The sequence below is a fragment of the Heterodontus francisci genome, chromosome 4 (assembly GCF_036365525.1).
Source record: "Heterodontus francisci isolate sHetFra1 chromosome 4, sHetFra1.hap1, whole genome shotgun sequence".
NCBI lineage: Eukaryota > Metazoa > Chordata > Chondrichthyes > Heterodontiformes > Heterodontidae > Heterodontus > Heterodontus francisci.
In genome coordinates, this window is record NC_090374.1 from 176,692,485 (window position 1) to 176,713,136 (window position 20,652).

Here is a 20,652-nt window from a genome sequence, read left to right on the forward strand (position 1 = left end):
ACTGAATTAAGGGTTCTGTATCTGAATGTCTGCAGCGTTCGCAATAAACCAGATGAATTGCCATCTCAAATAGAAATTCATATATATCACCTGAAAGCCATTACAGAGACATGGCTACAAGGAAACCAAAGCTGGGACCTGAATATCCAAGGGTACATGACATTCAGGAAGGACAGGAAAAGGTGGTGGGGTAGCTCTGCTAACTAAAGAGGACATTAGAACTGTAGTGAGAGATGACCTTAGTTCTAAAGATCAAGACATCAAATCAGTTTGGGTGGAACTAAGAAACAGCAAGGGCAGAAAAAATTGGTGGGAGTTGTTTATAGGCCACCAAACAGCAGTGTTAATGTAAATCACAGTATAAATCAGGAAATTAGAGGTGCATGTAACAATGGTAATACAGTAATCATAAGGGATTTTTATCTACATATAGACTGGGTAAATCTAATTAGTACTAATGTTGTGGAGGATGAATTCTTGGAATGTATGCGAGATGGTTGTCTATAGCAGGCTATTTTAAATCTAGTATTGTGCAACGAAAAAGAGCTAACTAATAATCTTGCCGTAAAGAAGCCTCTAGGAAGAGTGACCATACTGTGATAGAATTTTACATTAAGTTTGAAAGTGATGTAGTTCAATCAGAAACTAGGGTCTTAAAGCTAAGCAAAGGAAACTATGAAGGTATGGGCGTAAATTGACTATGGTGGATTGAGAAACAGTGTTAAAAGGTATGATGATAGACAGGCAATGGCTAACATTTAAAGAACTAATATATAGTTTACAACAAAAATACATTCCTTTAATGCACAAAAAACTAGCAAGGAAAGTGTTCCAACCGTGGCTAATGAAAGAAATCAAGGATTATATTAAATCAAAGTAAGAGGTGTATAAAGTTGTCAAAAAGAAAATGGCAAGCCTGAGGATTGGGAGCATTTTAGAATTCTGTAACGGAGGACCAAGAGAAAGATTAAGATAGGGAAAATAGAATATGAGAGTAAACTAGCTAGAAACATACAAACGGACTGCAAAAGCTTCTATAGGTATGTAAAAAGGAAAAGATATGCAAAAACAAATATTGATTCAATTACAAGTGGAGTGAGCAGAATTTATAATGGGGAATAGGGAAATGGCAGAAAAACTAAACAAGTACTTTGTGTCTGTCTTCACGGAGGAAAATACTAAAAACCTCCCAGAAAGAATGGAGAATCAAGGGATTAGTGTAAATGAGGAACTGCAAGATATTAATATTAATAAAAAAAAATACTAGAGAAATTAATGGGGCTTAAAGTAGATAAATCCCCTGGACCTGATGATCTACACCCCAGAGTGTTGAAAGAGGTGGCTGTAGAGATAGTATCTTTCAAAATTCTATAGACTCTGGAATGGTTCCTGCAGATTGGAAGGTGGAAATTGTAACCCCACTACTTAAGAAAGCAGGGAGCGAGAAAACGGGGAACTACAGACCTGTTAGTCTAACATCAATCATAGGGAAAATGCTAGAATATATAATAAAGGATGTGATAACAGGATACTTAGAAAATAATGGTAGGATTGGGCAGAGTCAACATGGATTTACGAATGGCAAATCATGTTTAACAAACCTGTTGGAGTTTTTTGAGGATGTAGCTAGCAGAAGAGATAAGGGGGAACCGGTGGATGTGGTATATTTAGATTTTCAGAAAGATTTTGATAAGGTCCCACACAAGAGCTTAGCAAACAAAATTAGAGCACATGGGAATGGGGGGAATATACTGACATTGATTGAGAACTGATTAATGGACAGAAAACAGAGAATAGGAATAAATGGGTCATTTTCAGGTTGGCAGGTTGTGACTAGTGAGGTACCACACGTATCAGTGCTTGGACCCCAGCTATCCACAATCTATATCAATGATTTGGATGAGGGGATTAAATGTAATATTTACAAATTTGCAGAAGACACAAAACCAGGTGGAAGTGTGAGTTGTGGGGAGGATTCAAAGATGCTTCAAGGGATTTGGAAAGACTAAGCGAGTGAGCAAATATCTGGCAGATGGAAAACAATGTGGAGAAATGTTATCCATTTTGGCAGGAAAAACTGAAATACAGAGTATTTCTTAAATGGTGAGAGGATGGGAAGTGTTGAACTTCAAAGGGACTTGGGTGTCCTTGTTCATGAGTCACTGAAAGCTAGCATGCAGGTATAGCAAGCAATTAAGAAGACAAATAATATGTTGGCTTTTATTACAAGAGGATTTGAGTGTAGGAGTTAAGGTGTCTTTTTGCAATTATATAGAGCCTTGGTGAGACCGCACCTGGAGTATTGTCTGCAGTTTTCGTCTCCTTACTTAAAGAAAGATATACTTGCACAATGAAGGTTCACTAAACTAATTCCTGGGATGGAGGGATTGTCCTATGAGGAAAGATTAAATAGACTGGGCCTTTATTCTCTGGAATGAGAGGTGATCTCGTTCAAACATACAAAATTCTTACAGGCTCGTCAGGGTTGATGCAGAAAGGATGTTTCCCCCGGATGGGGAGTCTAGAACCAAGGGGCACAGTCTCACAATAAGGGGCAGGCCATTTACGATTGAGATGAGGAGGAATTTCTTCACTCGGAGGGTGGTGAATCTTTAAAATTTTCTGCTCCTGAGGGCTGTGGAAGCTCAGTCGTTAAGCATGTTCAAGACTGAGATTGATAGATTTCTACATATTAAAAATGTAAAGGGATATGGGGATAGTGCAAGAAAATGGTGTTGAAGTAGAAGATCAGCCATGATCCAGTTGAATGGAGGAGCAGGCTCAAAGGGCTGAATGGCCTACTCCTGCTCCTATTTCTTGTGCTCTTATGTTCTAACATTTAAGAAATAGGAGCTGGAGTAGGCCATTTGGCCTTTGAGCCTACTTCATCACTCAATAAGATCATAGCTGATCTTCTATCTCAACTCCATCTTGGGGCGGCACAGTTGCGCAGTTGTTAGCACCGCAGCCTCACAGCTCCAGCGACCCGGGTTCAATTCTGGGTACTGCCTGTGTGGAGTTTGCAAGTTCTTCCTGTGTCTGTGTGGGTTTCCTCCGGGTGCTCCGGTTTCCTCCCACAAGCCAACAGACTTGCAGGTTGGTAGGTAAATTGGCCATTATAAATTTCCCCTAGTATAGGTAGGTGGTAGGGGAATATAGGGACAGGTGGGGATGTGGTAGGGAACATGGGATTAGTGTAGGATTAGTATAAATGGGTGGTTGATGGTGGCACAGACTCGGTGGGCCGAAGGGCCTGTTTCAGTGCTGTATCTCGAAAACTGAAAACTAAATCTTCCCACACTATTCCCATATTCTGTTAGTTCTTAAAAATGTATCGACCTCTCTCTTGAATACACTGAGTGAACTACAGCTCTCTGGGATCGAGAATTTCAATGATTCGCAACCCTTTGAGTGAAAAAATTTCTCTTAATCTCAGTCCTAAATGGCCTACCCCTTATTCTGACATGGTAACCCTGTGTTCTAGATTCCTCAGCCAGGGGAAACATTTTCTCAGCACCTACCCTGTCAATTTTCTTAAAAACTTTCTGTGTTTTAATTAGATCATTCTCATTCTTCTAAACTCCATGGAATATAGGCCTAGTCTACTCAAATGTCTCCTCATAGGATGGTCCCCTAATCCCAGGAACCAGTTTAGTGAACCTTCATTACACTCCCTCTAGGGCAAGTATGTCCCTCCTTAGGTAAGAGACCAGAACTGCACACAGTACTCCTCAGCAGTGACCTGTATAATTGTAGTAAGACTTCTTTACTCTTATACTCCAGAACATTTGTAACAAGGTATGAGGTTATTGATAACCTACTTCGACATTCCCGTTTGCAATCTGAGGAGGATCTCCACACGACACAGGCTGGCAACTGGGCAGCTGACCGCTCCATTCTCCATCTGCCTGGCACGTTCGTTTCTTATCCCCTTTGACGTAAAAGCCTGTGTTACAACTATACGCCACAATTGCCCCAAAGCTGTAGTTGGTTCCACTCACGTGGCCTCGCTCGATGATCGGAGGCTCCCCACAGCGCACGGGGATACACTGTATGCTAAATGGAGATGGGTTCCACTGGCCTCCCCGCACGCACTCGATCGAGGCAGAGGTGTTCAGCACAAAGCCTTCTGCGCATTTGTAAGTGACCTGGGAGCCGGCCGCGAACTTCTCCTTGTTGATGGTCTCCAGAATGGCATAGGGCGCAAACAGTGGCTTCTTGCAGAAGTCCGCCACACAGTGGGGCATGGCCTGGCCCTCGGGTGGGGCCCACATTCCTTTGGAGTTGCAGAACAGCTGTGAGTTGCCTGATATGCTGTACCCGTCCGTGCAGTAATAGATCGCAATGTCCCCATACAGCTGGTGACCGGTTTCGGGAAGGGCGTGGTCAATGTTTGGAGCAGGGCCACATGACAGAGGAACGCACTGTGGGGCACTGCGGTTCCACTCACCACTGGACAGGCACTCCTTGCTCCCTGAACCTATCAAAGTATAGCTGCAAATAGAAAAGGGGAGAGCAGAAAATAAGTTACATTGGACACTGCAATCAATATGCTACTACTACTAGAACAACAAAAATTTTCATCTGTACCTTTAATGCAGTAAAACATCCCAAGATGCTTCACATGAGTGTTACCAAACAAAATTCGACACCGAGTCATGAGCTATTACGGCAGATGCCCAGAAGCTTGGTCAAGGAGGTAGGTTTTAAGGAGAGTCTTAAATGAGGAGAGGTGGAGAGGTTTAGGGAGGGAATTCCAGAGTGCAGCTGAAGGCATGGCCAACAGTGATTAAAATCAGAGATGCGCAGGAGGCCAGAATTGGAGAAGCACAGATATCTCGGAGGGTTGTGGGGCTGGAGGAGATTACAGAGATAGAGAGGGATGAGGCCACGGAAGGATTTGAAAACAAGGATGCGTATTTTAAAATTGAGGCATTGCTTGGCCAGAAGCCAACGCAAGTCCATGAGCACAGGGCACGATGGGTGAACGGGACTTGGAGCGAGTGAGGGCTCAGGCAGCAGAATTTCCAATCAGCTTAAGTTCATGTCCAGCCACCACCACTGAAACACAGCTTTAAAGTGGGCAAGTGTTTAATATTGGCTAAAAAAAAGCAAAAAAACAGCTGGCTCAGTGTGTATTTTGCACTTCTGAAGGTCATGGGTACATGCCCCACTCTAGGGACTTGAGCACAAAATCCAAGCTGATGATCCTACAGTTAGTACTGAGGGAGTACTGGGTGAGACAGCAACCCAAGTGCCCTACTGCTCCCTCAGGTGGATGTAAAAGATCCCATTGGCACTATTTCAAAACAAGCAGGGGAGTTCTCCCCGGTGTCCTGGCCAATATTTATCCCTCAATCAACATCACCACAACAAAATATCTGGTCATTATTTGAGGTGATGGAACAACGCTATATAATGCAAGTTCTTTTTGTCATTCAAAAGCAAAATACAGCGGATGTTGGAAATCTGAAACAAAAACAGAAAATGACGGAAATACTTAGCAGATCAGGCAGCATCTGTGCAGAGAGAAACAGAGTTACTGGGCTGGATTTTCTTGCGGGCTTTGGGACCAAACGGGGGTCCCGATCTCGCACTTGCTTTCAGCGAGATCAAAGCTGCAATCTTCCTAGGGGGGGGGGAGGGGGGACTTCCTAATTGGCTGCCTCCGAGCTCGCCATCCAATCAGAGAGCGGGCAGGTCTGGATCCTCGGCAACCCCATTGGGAGAGGCGGGCGCTGCTGAGGCAGATCAGGGACTGATCAACATGTCAGTGGCCTTGCTGGCCAACACAGAAGAGCTACACTGAAGTCTCCCGAAGCCAGTAGGGACATCGGGATGGAGGGCAAATCCCTCGCCAGGATTGGTGGTGGCTGCGATTGTGTCCTTTCATCCATGTGGCCCCGTCATTGGGGCATGGAGCCTCCGGCTCCAGTGGCCACCCAGCCTGTTGGCAGTCTCTGCAAGAGGTGGTGGGCTGCTCCGCTGGTGTGAAAGTTCTGGAGGTGCTGCAAAATTGGGGCCTTAACCAGCCTAATTGACTTTCCACGGGGCCGAAAAATCCAGCGCAATTATTCAGGTTGATGACCTTTCGTCAGAACTGCGCCAACCTGAAAACATTAACTGTTTCGCTCTGCACAGATGCTGCCTGACCTGGTGAGCATTTCCAGCCTCTTCTGTTTTTATTTTAGATTTCCAGCACCTGCTGTTGCATATTAATGTTAATTTTTCTCAAATTTATGCTTTGTATTAAAAATATAGCGACTATTTTGTCAAAATTATATTTCGTTAACGGGGCCTGATTAGCAATGTTGGCCCATACGTATACTTTTAAGAAATGCAGGTTATAATTTGTTTTCAAAATGTATTCACGCAATATTTCAGTATTTGTACATGGTTGAAATTAGTTGCACATTAAGCATTGCTGCAGGAAGATAATTTGATGATGTCAGTTAAGGGGAGAGAATGGACAGCTTTTCTCCTCTCTACCTAAATCCCTAGATTATTGCATGACACTGGGGCCTTGGTGAGTTAATTTCTGGGTACAGGTTGCATACACTGGGCTTGTATTCCCTTGAGTACAGAAGACTGAGTGGATGTTCTGATTAAGATGTTTAAAATGTTTAAAAGAATTCGCTAGGGTAGATACAGACAAACAATTTCCTCCGATAGGGAAATCAAGAGCAAGGGAGCATAACCTTAAAATTAGAGGCAGGCCATTTAGGAAAGAAATCAGGAAACAACTTCTTTACATTAAGGGTAGTGGAAGTCTGGAACTCTCTCCCTCAAAATAGCCGTGGTGATGGGGGACGATTGAGGACTTCAAGGCTGAGATTGATGGATTTTTGTTAGGTCAAGGTGTCAAGGGATAGGTAGCTATGGGAGGTAGATGGAGTTGTGGTACAGATCAGCCATGATCTAAATGAATAATGGACCAGGCTTGAGGGGCTGAATGGCTAACCCCTGTTCCTAATGGCTAACCCTGCTGATTTAGAACAAGTTTGTAAACATACAGTCAAAGGGTCCTACCCTTCCTTGCAGCCGTAGGAAATTGAGCTTCCAAAGGTGAAGTTATTTCCGATGATGTCAGCATTGGGAAGTGCCGGTGGAGGCCCACAGGATATGATCTCACACACTGGCGTGGTGCCATTCCATTGGCCGGTGCTGTTGCAGGTTAGTGTGGATGGTCCCCGCAACCTTCAGTGATTCAAAAGAGGTTAAAAGGAACTGCAAGCACAACATATCAGGTCGACAGGTTCATACGACTTGCATTTATATAGCACCTTTAACATAGTAAAAGCATCCCAAGGCACTTCACAAGAGTGTTATCAAACACTGAGCCACATAAGGAGGTATTGGGAAAGGTGACCAAAAGCTTTGCAAAAGAGGTTTTAAGGACCATTTTAAAGGAGGAGAGAGAGGTAGAGAGGCTGAGTGTTTAGGGAGGGAATTTCAGAGCTCAGGGCCCAGACATGGCCACCAATAATGAAGCGATTAAAATCAAGTTGGCGTAAGAGGCCAGAATTGGAGGAGTGCAGAGTTGTGGGGCTGGAGGAGGTTATAGAGAGAGGCAGGGGAGAGATCATGGAGGCATTTGAATATGAGGATGATAATTTTTAAATTGAGGCGTTGCCGGACCAGGAACCACTGTCGGTCAGCGAGCACAGGGAGGATGAGTGCATGGGCCATGGTCCAAGTTAGGATACAGGCAGCAGAGTTTTAGATGAGCTCTAGTTGTGTTATGATTCCACTTTATATTGGCAATGGCACTCAGAGACATCACAATGATAACTGGAATAGCAAATGAAAAGTACTCACTGCTGGAGTGGGGATGCTATTCCGCAGCTGAAGTTAAGGCACATTGTTGAGGCAGATTACAGAGAGCCTTAAGGGCTGGCTTTAACTTTAATTGATGTTAATGGAAATGGTAGGGAGTTGTGTAATGGGCAGTCAATCCGCTATTGTTTGTTTCCCACCATTGCTGAAAGTTAAAATCAGCCCTTATTACTTCCTATTTTGTGATCTGGTAGATCTCAGCTGTTAGAAAGCCCTGGTTAGCCCACACCGGGAGCACTGTGAGCAGTTCTGGGCACCACACCTTAGGAAGAAAATATTTGTCTTGAGTGCAGTGTAGATTTACCAGAATGAAACCTGGACTCCAGGGATTAAATTACAAGGAGAGATTCACAAACCAGGGTCATATCTCCTTGAATTTAGATGGTTGAGGAAATATTTTCCAAATTTTGAAGATATTAAGTGGAACAGACAGGGTAGTTAGAGAGAAACTATTTCTGCTGGTTGGGAAGTCTAGGACTAGAGGCCATAGTCTAAAAATTAGAACTAAACCTTTCAGGAATGAAATTAGGAAACACTTCTACACACACAAGGCTGGATTTAGTTCTTAGCCTGCGTTGAGTTCAGGAGGCAGGGGGATTGGTGGAGAATCAGAGCAGCTGCAGCCGCCAAAGAGCCTGACACTGGGATTGCCAGGCCCAATCTTCCTGGTGACGGTGAGGCTCCGTGGTGGCACCTCCGCTGCTCTGCGGTGGACCCTACTTTAAATATTTAAAATACCTCTCTCTATAAAATTAAATTGAATTCCCCGCGATCTTACCTTCAATTCGTAATCTTGAGCATATCGTGCGGCACTCATGTGCCTTCACTTTCCCATCCAGGAGAAGCTGGCGTCACCAAGGTGGGGAAAGGGTCAACTCTGCATGATTTATATGGGGAAGGGGGAGGGGTTAACTCTGCATGATTTATATGGGGAAGGGGTTAACTCTGCATGATTTGAATAGGGCGGGGGGAAGGGGTTAACTCTGCATGATTTGTATGGGGAAGGGGGAGCGGATAGCTTCATGATTTGTATGGGGCAGGGGGAAGTGGTTAACTCTGCATGATTTGTATAGGGAAGGGGGAAGGGGTTAACGCTGCATGATTTATTTGGGGAAGGGAGAAGGGGTTAACTCTGCATGATTTGTATGGGAAAGGGGGGAAGGGGTTAACTCTGCATGATGTGTATGGGGAAGGGGGGAAGGGGTTAATTCTGCATGATTAATATGGGGAAGGGGGAAGGGGTTAACCCTGCATGATTTGTATGGGGAAGGGGGAAAGGGGTTAACTCTGCATGATTTATATGGGGAAGGGGGAAGGGGTTAACTCTGCATGATTTATGTTTAGTTTAGTTTAGAGATACAGCACTGAAACAGGCCCTTCGGCCCACCGAGTCCGCGCCGACCATCAACCTCCCATTTATACTAATCCTACACTAGTTCCATAATCCCTACCACATCCCCACCTGTCCCTATATTTTCCCTACCACCTACCTAATTTAGGGGCAATTTCTAATGGCCAATTTACCTATCAACCTGCAAGTCTTTGGCATGTGGGAGGAAACCGGAGCACCCGGAGGAAACCCATGCAGACACAGGGAGAACTTGCAAACTCCACACAGGCAGTACCCAGAATTGAACCCGGGTCGCTGGAGCTGTGAGGCTGCGGTGCTAACCACTGCGCCACTGTGCCGTATGGGGAAGGGGGAAAAGGATTAACTCTGCATGATTTATATGGGGAAGGGGTTAACTCTGCATGATTTGTATGGGGAACGGGGGAATGGGTTAACCCTTCATAATTTGTATGGGGAAGGGGGTAACTCTGCATAATTTATATGGGGAAGGTGGAAGGGGTTAACTCTGCATGATTTATATGGGGACGGGGGGAATGGGTTAACTCTGCATGATTTGTATGGGGAAGTGGGAAGGGGTTAACCCTGCATGATTTGTATGGGAAAGGAGGGAAGGGGTTAACTCTGCTTAATTTATATGGGGAAGGGGGTAACCCTGCATGATTTGTATGGGGAAGGGGGGAAGGGGGGAATGGGTTAACTCTGCATGAATTATATGGGGAAGGTGGGGAAGGGGTTAACTCTGCATGATTTATATGGGGAAGGGGGAAGGGGTTAACTCTGCATGATTTGTATGGGGAAGGGGGAAAGGGGTTAACTCTGCATGATTTAAATGGGGAAGGGGTTAACTCTGCATGATTTGTATGGGGAAGGGGGAAAGGGGTTAACTCTGCATGATTTAAATGGGGAAGGAGTTAACCCTGCATGATTTGTATGGGGAAGGGGGAAGGGGATAACTCTGCATGATTTGTATGGGGAAGGGGGAAGGGCTTAATCCTGCATGATTTGTATGGGGAAGGAGGGAAGAGGTTAACTCTGCTTAATTTATATGGGGAAGGGGTTAACGCTGCATGATTTGGATGGGGAAGGGGGAAGGGGTTAACTCTGCATGATTTAAATGGAGAAGGGGGAAGGAGTTAACCCTGCATGATTTGTATGGGGAAGAGAGGAAGGGGGGAATGGGTTAACTCTGCATGAATTATATGGGGAAGGGGGGAAGGGGGGAATGGGTTAACTCTGCATGAATTATATGGGGAAGGGGGAAGGGGTTAACTCGGCATGATTTATATGGGAAATGAGGGAAGGGGTTAACGCTGCATGATTTGTATGGGGAAGGGGGAAAGGGGTTAACTCTGCATGATTTAAATGGGGAAGGGGTTAACTCTGCATGATTTATATGGGGAAGGGAGAAGGAGTTAACCCTGCATGATTTGTATGGGGAAGGGGGGAATGGGTTAACTCTGCATGATTTATATGGGGAAGGGGGGAATGGGTTAACTCTGCATGATTTATATGGGGAAGCGGTTAACGCTGCATGATTTATATAGGGAAGGGGGAATGGGTTAACTCTGCATGATTTGTATGGGGAAGGGGTTAACACTGCATGATTTATATGGGGAAGGGGGAATGGATTAACTCTGCATGATTTAAATGGGGAAGGGGTTAACTCTGCATGATTTATATGGGGAAGGGAGAAGGAGTTAACCCTGCATGATTTGTATGGGGAAGGGGGGAATGGGTTAACTCTGCATGATTTATATGGGGAAGGGGGGAATGGGTTAACTCTGCATGATTTGTATGGGGAAGGGGGAAAGGGGTTAACTCTGCATGATTTAAATGGGGAAGGAGTTAACCCTGCATGATTTGTATGGGGAAGGGGGAAGGGGATAACTCTGCATGATTTGTATGGGGAAGGGGGAAGGGCTTAATCCTGCATGATTTGTATGGGGAAGGAGGGAAGAGGTTAACTCTGCTTAATTTATATGGGGAAGGGGTTAACGCTGCATGATTTGGATGGGGAAGGGGGAAGGGGTTAACTCTGCATGATTTAAATGGAGAAGGGGGAAGGAGTTAACCCTGCATGATTTGTATGGGGAAGAGAGGAAGGGGGGAATGGGTTAACTCTGCATGAATTATATGGGGAAGGGGGGAAGGGGGGAATGGGTTAACTCTGCATGAATTATATGGGGAAGGGGGAAGGGGTTAACTCGGCATGATTTATATGGGAAATGAGGGAAGGGGTTAACGCTGCATGATTTGTATGGGGAAGGGGGAAAGGGGTTAACTCTGCATGATTTAAATGGGGAAGGGGTTAACTCTGCATGATTTATATGGGGAAGGGAGAAGGAGTTAACCCTGCATGATTTGTATGGGGAAGGGGGGAATGGGTTAACTCTGCATGATTTATATGGGGAAGGGGGGAATGGGTTAACTCTGCATGATTTATATGGGGAAGCGGTTAACGCTGCATGATTTATATAGGGAAGGGGGAATGGGTTAACTCTGCATGATTTGTACGGGGAAGGGGTTAACACTGCATGATTTATATGGGGAAGGGGGAATGGATTAACTCTGCATGATTTAAATGGGGAAGGGGTTAACTCTGCATGATTTATATGGGGAAGGGAGAAGGAGTTAACCCTGCATGATTTGTATGGGGAAGGGGGGAATGGGTTAACTCTGCATGATTTATATGGGGAAGGGGGGAATGGGTTAACTCTGCATGATTTATATGGGGAAAGGAGGAGGAGTTAACCCTGCATGATTTGTATGGGGAAGGGGGGAATGGGTTAACACTGCATGATTTGTATGGGGAAGGGGTTAACACTGCATGATTTATATGGGGAAGGGGGAATGGATTAACTCTGCATGATTTAAATGGGGAAGGGGGTTAACTCTGCATGATTTAGATGGGGAAGGGAGAAGGAGTTAACCCTGCATGAATTGTATGGGGAAGGGGGGAAGGGGTTAACTCTGCATGATTTATATGGGGAAGGGGGGAAGGGGTTAACTCTGCATGATTTATATGGGGAAGGGGTTAACTCTGCATGATTTATATGGGGAAGGGTTAACTCTGCATGATTTGTATGGGGAAGGGGTTAACTCTGCATGATTTACATGGGGAAGGGGGAAGGGGTTAACACTGCATGATTTGTATGGGGAAGGGGGGAATGGGTTAACTGCATGATTTGTATGGGGAAGGGGGGAATGGGTTAACTGCATGATTTGTATGGGGAAGGGGGGAATGGGTTAACTGCATGATTTGTATGAGGAAGAGGGAATGGGTTAACTCAGCATGATTTATTTGGGGAAGGGAGAAGGGGTTAACTCTGCATGATTTGTATGGGGAAGGGGTTAACACTGCATGATTTATATGGGGAAGGGGGAATGGGTTAACTCTGCATGATTTATATGGGGAAGGGGGAAGGGGTTAGCTCTGCATGATTTGTATGGGGAAGGGGGAAGGGGTTAATCCTGCATGATTTGTATGGGGAATGGGGGAAGGGGTTAACTCTGCTTAATTTATATGGGGGAAGGGGGGGAAGGGGTTAACCCTGCATGAATTATATGGGGAAGGGGGGAAGGGGTTAACTCTGCATGATTTATATGGGGAAGGGGGGAAGGGGTTCCTCTGTATGATTTATATGGGGAAGGGGGAAAGGGGTTAACTCTGCATGATTTATATGGGGAAGGGGGAAAGGGGTTAACTCTGCATGACTTCTATGGGGAAGGGGGAAGGGGTTAACTCTGCATGATTTGTATGGGGAAGGGGGAAGGGGTTAATCCTGCATGATTTGTATGGGGAAGGGGGGAAGGGGTTAACTCTGCATGATTTATATGGGGAAGGGGTTAACCCTGCATGATTTGTATGGGGAAGGAGGGAAGGGGGGAATGGGTTAACTCTGCATGAATTATATGGGGAAGGGGGGAAGGGGTTAACTCTGCATGAATTATATGGGGAAGGGGGAAGGGGTTAAGGCTGCATGATTTGTATGGGGAAGGGGGAAAGGGGTTAACTCTGCATGATTTAAATGGGGAAGGGGTTAACTCTGCATGATTTATATGGGGAAGGGAGAAGGAGTTAACCCTGCATGATTTGTATGGGGAAGGGGGGAATGGGTTAACTCTGCATGATTTATATGGGGAAGGGGGGAATGGGTTAACTCTGCATGATTTATATGGGGAAGGGGTGAATAGGTTAACTGCATGATTTGTATGAGGAAGGGGGAATGGGTTAACTCAGCATGATTTATTTGGGGAAGGGAGAACGGGTTAACTCTGCATGATTTGTATGGGGAAGGGGGGAAGGGGTTAACTGTGCATGATTTATATGGGGAAGGGGGGAAGGGGTTAACACTGCATGATTTATATGGGGAAGGGGGAATGGGTTAATTCTGCATGATTTGTATGGGGAAGGGGTTAACTCTGCATGATTTATATGGGGAAGGGAGAAGGGGTTAACTCTGCATGAATTATATGGGGAAGGGGGAAGGGGGGAATGGGTTAACTCTGCATGAATTATATGGGGAAGGGGGGAAGGGGGGAATGGGTTAACTCTGCATGAATTATATGGGGAAGGGGGGAAGGGGTTAACTCGGCATGATTTATATGGGAAATGAGGGAAGGGGTTAACGCTGCATGATTTGTATGGGGAAGGGGGAAAGGGGTTAACTCTGCATGATTTAAATGGGGAAGGGGTTAACTCTGCATGATTTATATGGGGAAGGGAGAAGGAGTTAACCCTGCATGATTTGTATGGGGAAGGGGGGAATGGGTTAACTCTGCATGATTTATATGGGGAAGGGGGGAATGGGTTAACTCTGCATGATTTATATGGGGAAAGGAGGAGGAGTTAACCCTGCATGATTTGTATGGGGAAGGGGGGAATGGGTTAACACTGCATGATTTGTATGGGGAAGGGGTTAACACTGCATGATTTATATGGGGAAGGGGGAATGGATTAACTCTGCATGATTTAAATGGGGAAGGGGGTTAACTCTGCATGATTTAGATGGGCAAGGGAGAAGGAGTTAACCCTGCATGAATTGTATGGGGAAGGGGGGAATGGGTTAACTCTGCATGATTTATATGGGGAAGGGGGGAAGGGGTTAACTCTGCATGATTTATATGGGGAAGGGGTTAACTCTGCATGATTTATATGGGGAAGGGTTAACTCTGCATGATTTGTATGGGGAAGGGGTTAACTCTGCATGATTTACATGGGGAAGGGGGAAGGGGTTAACACTGCATGATTTGTATGGGGAAGGGGGGAATGGGTTAACTGCATGATTTGTATGGGGAAGGGGGGAATGGGTTAACTGCATGATTTGTATGGGGAAGGGGGGAATGGGTTAACTGCATGATTTGTATGAGGAAGAGGGAATGGGTTAACTCAGCATGATTTATTTGGGGAAGGGAGAAGGGGTTAACTCTGCATGATTTGTATGGGGAAGGGGTTAACACTGCATGATTTATATGGGGAAGGGGGAATGGGTTAACTCTGCATGATTTATATGGGGAAGGGGGAAGGGGTTAGCTCTGCATGATTTGTATGGGGAAGGGGGAAGGGGTTAATCCTGCATGATTTGTATGGGGAAGAGGGGAAGGGGTTTACTCTGCTTAATTTATATGGGGGAAGGGGGGGAAGGGGTTAACCCTGCATGAATTATATGGGGAAGGGGGGGAAGGGGTTAACTCTGCATGATTTATATGGGGAAGGGGGGAAGGGGTTAACTCTGTATGATTTATATGGGGAAGGGGGAAAGGGGTTAACTCTGCATGATTTATATGGGGAAGGGGGAAAGGGGTTAACTCTGCATGACTTCTATGGGGAAGGGGGAAGGGGTTAACTCTGCATGATTTGTATGGGGAAGGGGGAAGGGGTTAATCCTGCATGATTTGTATGGGGAAGGGGGGAAGGGGTTAACTCTGCATGATTTATATGGGGAAGGGGGGAAGGGGTTATCCCTGCATGATTTGTATGGGGAAGGAGGGAAGGGGGGAATGGGTTAACTCTGCATGAATTATATGGGGAAGGGGGGAAGGGGTTAACTCTGCATGAATTATATGGGGAAGGGGGAAGGGGTTAATGCTGCATGATTTGTATGGGGAAGGGGGGAAGGGGTTAACTCTGCATGATTTATATGGGGAAGGGAGAAGGAGTTAACCCTGCATGATTTGTATGGGGAAGGGGGAATGGGTTAACTCTGCATGATTTATATGGGGAAGGGGTGAATAGGTTAACTGCATGATTTGTATGAGGAAGGGGGAATGGGTTAACTCAGCATGATTTATTTGGGGAAGGGAGAAGGGGTTAACTCTGCATGATTTGTATGGGGAAGGGGGGAAGGGGTTAACTCTGCATGATTTATATGTGGAAGGGGGGAAGGGGTTAACACTGCATGATTTATATGGGGAAGGGGGAATGGGTTAATTCTGCATGATTTGTATGGGGAAGGGGTTAACTCTGCATGATTTATATAGGGAAGGGGGAAAGGGGTTAACTCTGCATGATTTCTATGGGGAAGGGGGAAGGGGTTAACTCTGCATGATTTGTATGGGGAAGGGGGAAGGGGTTAATTCTGCATGATTTGTATGGGGAAGGGGGGAAGGGGTTAACTCTGCATGATTTATATGGGGAAGGGGGCAAGGGGTTAACGCTGCAGGATTTGTATCGGGAAGGGGGAAAGGGGTTAACTCTGCATGATTTAAATGGGGAAGGGGTTAACTCTGCATGATTTGTAAGGGGAAGGGGGAAGGGGTTAACTCTGCATGATTTATATGGGGAAGGGGGAAGGGGTTAACCCTGCATGATTTGTATGGGGAAGGGGTTAACTCTGCATGATTTGTAAGGGGAAGGGGGGAAGGGGTTAACTCTGCATGATTTATATGGGGAAGGGGGAAGGGGTTAACTCTGCATGATTGAAATGGGGAAGGGGGAAGGAGTTAACCCTGCATGATTTGTATGGGGAAGGGGGGAATGGGTTAACTCAGTATGATTTATATGGGGAAGGGGGGAATGGGTTAACTCTGCATGATTTATATGGGGAAGGGGGGAATGGGTTAACTCTGCATGATTTAAATGGGGAAGGGGTTAACTCTGCATGATTTATATGGGGAAGGGAGAAGGAGTTAACCCTGCATGATTTGTATGGGGAAGGGGGGAATGGGTTAACTCTGCATGATTTATATGGGGAAGGGGGAAGAGGTTAACTCTGCATGATTTGTATGGGGAAGGGGTTAACACTGCATGATTTATATGGGGAAGGGGGAATGGATTAACTCTGCATGATTTAAATGGGGAAGGGGTTAACTCTGCATGATTTATATGGGGAAGGGAGAAGGAGTTAACCCTGCATGATTTGTATGGGGAAGGGGGGAATGGGTTAACTCTGCATGATTTATATGGGGAAGGGGGGAATGGGTTAACTCTGCATGATTTATATGGGGAAAGGAGGAGGAGTTAACCCTGCATGATTTGTATGGGGAAGGGGGGAATGGGTTAACACTGCATGATTTGTATGGGGAAGGGGTTAACACTGCATGATTTATATGGGGAAGGGGGAATGGATTAACTCTGCATGATTTAAATGGGGAAGGGGGTTAACTCTGCATGATTTAGATGGGGAAGGGAGAAGGAGTTAACCCTGCATGAATTGTATGGGGAAGGGGGGAAGGGGTTAACTCTGCATGATTTATATGGGGAAGGGGGGAAGGGGTTAACTCTGCATGATTTATATGGGGAAGGGGTTAACTCTGCATGATTTATATGGGGAAGGGTTAACTCTGCATGATTTGTATGGGGAAGGGGTTAACTCTGCATGATTTACATGGGGAAGGGGGAAGGGGTTAACACTGCATGATTTGTATGGGGAAGGGGGGAATGGGTTAACTGCATGATTTGTATGGGGAAGGGGGGAATGGGTTAACTGCATGATTTGTATGGGGAAGGGGGGAATGGGTTAACTGCATGATTTGTATGAGGAAGAGGGAATGGGTTAACTCAGCATGATTTATTTGGGGAAGGGAGAAGGGGTTAACTCTGCATGATTTGTATGGGGAAGGGGTTAACACTGCATGATTTATATGGGGAAGGGGGAATGGGTTAACTCTGCATGATTTATATGGGGAAGGGCAAGGGGTTAGCTCTGCATGATTTGTATGGGGAAGGGGGAAGGGGTTAATCCTGCATGATTTGTATGGGGAATGGGGGAAGGGGTTAACTCTGCTTAATTTATATGGGGGAAGGGGTTAACCCTGCATGAATTATATGGGGAAGGGGGGAAGGGGTTAACTCTGCATGATTTATATGGGGAAGGGGGGAAGGGGTTCCTCTGTATGATTTATATGGGGAAGGGGGAAAGGGGTTAACTCTGCATGATTTTTATGGGGAAGGGGGAAAGGGGTTAACTCTGCATGACTTCTATGGGGAAGGGGGAAGGGGTTAACTCTGCATGATTTGTATGGGGAAGGGGGAAGGGGTTAATCCTGCATGATTTGTATGGGAAGGGGGGAAGGGGTTAACTCTGCATGATTTATATGGGGAAGGGGGGAAGGGGTTAACCCTGCATGATTTGTATGGGGAAGGAGGGAAGGGGGGAATGGGTTAACTCTGCATGAATTATATGGGGAAGGGGGGAAGGGGTTAACTCTGCATGAATTATATGGGGAAGGGGGAAGGGGTTAAGGCTGCATGATTTGTATGGGGAAGGGGGAAAGGGGTTAACTCTGCATGATTTAAATGGGGAAGGGGTTAACTCTGCATGATTTATATGGGGAAGGGAGAAGGAGTTAACCCTGCATGATTTGTATGGGGAAGGGGGGAATGGGTTAACTCTGCATGATTTATATGGGGAAGGGGGGAATGGGTTAACTCTGCATGATTTATATGGGGAAGGGGTGAATAGGTTAACTGCATGATTTGTATGAGGAAGGGGGAATGGGTTAACTCAGCATGATTTATTTGGGGAAGGGAGAACGGGTTAACTCTGCATGATTTGTATGGGGAAGGGGGGAAGGGGTTAACTGTGCATGATTTATATGGGGAAGGGGGGAAGGGGTTAACACTGCATGATTTATATGGGGAAGGGGGAATGGGTTAATTCTGCATGATTTGTATGGGGAAGGGGTTAACTCTGCATGATTTATATGGGGAAGGGAGAAGGGGTTAACTCTGCATGAATTATATGGGGAAGGGGGAAGGGGGGAATGGGTTAACTCTGCATGAATTATATGGGGAAGGGGGGAAGGGGGGAATGGGTTAACTCTGCATGAATTATATGGGGAAGGGGGGAAGGGGTTAACTCTGCATGATTTATATGGGAAATGAGGGAAGGGGTTAACGCTGCATGATTTGTATGGGGAAGGGGGAAAGGGGTTAACTCTGCATGATTTAAATGGGGAAGGGGTTAACTCTGCATGATTTATATGGGGAAGGGAGAAGGAGTTAACCCTGCATGATTTGTATGGGGAAGGGGGGAATGGGTTAACTCTGCATGATTTATATGGGGAAGGGGGGAATGGGTTAACTCTGCATGATTTATATGGGGAAAGGAGGAGGAGTTAACCCTGCATGATTTGTATGGGGAAGGGGGGAATGGGTTAACACTGCATGATTTGTATGGGGAAGGGGTTAACACTGCATGATTTATATGGGGAAGGGGGAATGGATTAACTCTGCATGATTTAAATGGGGAAGGGGGTTAACTCTGCATGATTTAGATGGGCAAGGGAGAAGGAGTTAACCCTGCATGAATTGTATGGGGAAGGGGGGAATGGGTTAACTCTGCATGATTTATATGGGGAAGGGGGGAAGGGGTTAACTCTGCATGATTTATATGGGGAAGGGGTTAACTCTGCATGATTTATATGGGGAAGGGTTAACTCTGCATGATTTGTATGGGGAAGGGGTTAACTCTGCATGATTTACATGGGGAAGGGGTTAACACTGCATGATTTGTATGGGGAAGGGGGGAATGGGTTAACTGCATGATTTGTATGGGGAAGGGGGGAATGGGTTAACTGCATGATTTGTATGGGGAAGGGGGGAATGGGTTAACTGCATGATTTGTATGAGGAAGAGGGAATGGGTTAACTCAGCATGATTTATTTGGGGAAGGGAGAAGGGGTTAACTCTGCATGATTTGTATGGGGAAGGGGTTAACACTGCATGATTTATATGGGGAAGGGGGAATGGGTTAACTCTGCATGATTTATATGGGGAAGGGGGAAGGGGTTAGCTCTGCATGATTTGTATGGGGAAGGGGGAAGGGGTTAATCCTGCATGATTTGTATGGGGAAGAGGGGAAGGGGTTTACTCTGCTTAATTTATATGGGGGAAGGGGGGAAGGGGTTAACCCTGCATGAATTATATGGGGAAGGGGGGAAGGGGTTAACTCTGCATGATTTATATGGGGAAGGGGGGAAGGGGTTAACTCTGTATGATTTATATGGGGAAGGGGGAAAGGGGTTAACTCTGCATGATTTATATGGGGAAGGGGGAAAGGGGTTAACTCTGCATGACTTCTATGGGGAAGGGGGAAGGGGTTAACTCTGCATGATTTGTATGGGGAAGGGGGAAGGGGTTAATCCTGCATGATTTGTATGGGGAAGGGGGGAAGGGGTTAACTCTGCATGATTTATATGGGGAAGGGGGGAAGGGGTTATCCCTGCATGATTTGTATGGGGAAGGAGGGAAGGGGGGAATGGGTTAACTCTGCATGAATTATATGGGGAAGGGGGGAAGGGGTTAACTCTGCATGAATTATATGGGGAAGGGGGAAGGGGTTAATGCTGCATGATTTGTATGGGGAAGGGGGGAAGGGGTTAACTCTGCATGATTTATATGGGGAAGGGAGAAGGAGTTAACCCTGCATGATTTGTATGGGGAAGGGGGAATGGGTTAACTCTGCATGATTTATATGGGGAAGGGGTGAATAGGTTAACTGCATGATTTGTATGAGGAAGGGGGAATGGGTTAACTCAGCATGATTTATTTGGGGAAGGGAGAAGGGGTTAACTCTGCATGATTTGTATGGGGAAGGGGGGAAGGGGTTAACTCTGCATGATTTATATGTGGAAGGGGGGAAGGGGTTAACACTGCATGATTTATATGGGGAAGGGGGAATGGGTTAATTCTGCATGATTTGTATGGGGAAGGGGTTAACTCTGCATGATTTATATAGGGAAGGGGGAAAGGGGTTAACTCTGCATGATTTCTATGGGGAAGGGGGAAGGGGTTAACTCTGCATGATTTGTATGGGGAAGGGGGAAGGGGTTAATTCTGCATGATTTGTATGGGGAAGGGGGAAGGGGTTAACTCTGCATGATTTATATGGGGAAGGGGGCAAGGGGTTAACGCTGCAGGATTTGTATCGGGAAGGGGGAAAGGGGTTAACTCTGCATGATTTAAATGGGGAAGGGGTTAACTCTGCATGATTTGTAAGGGGAAGGGGGAAGGGGTTAACTCT

The 20,652-nt window shown here is 45.9% G+C and overlaps 1 protein-coding gene across 3 annotated transcripts in view; it reads right to left on the reverse strand.

The window, feature by feature from the left end:
* svep1 (sushi, von Willebrand factor type A, EGF and pentraxin domain containing 1) overlaps window positions 1-20,652 on the reverse strand; it is a 292,595-nt gene that overhangs the window by 64,397 nt on the left and 207,546 nt on the right. For all 3 annotated transcript variants that reach the window (XM_068030634.1, XM_068030635.1, XM_068030633.1), the window contains 2 exons: window positions 7,030-7,197; window positions 3,818-4,494 (listed from right to left, as the gene is read on the reverse strand). In XM_068030634.1, coding sequence (XP_067886735.1) covers window positions 3,818-4,494; window positions 7,030-7,197 — 845 coding nt within the window. The remainder of the gene's footprint in view (window positions 1-3,817; window positions 4,495-7,029; window positions 7,198-20,652) is intronic.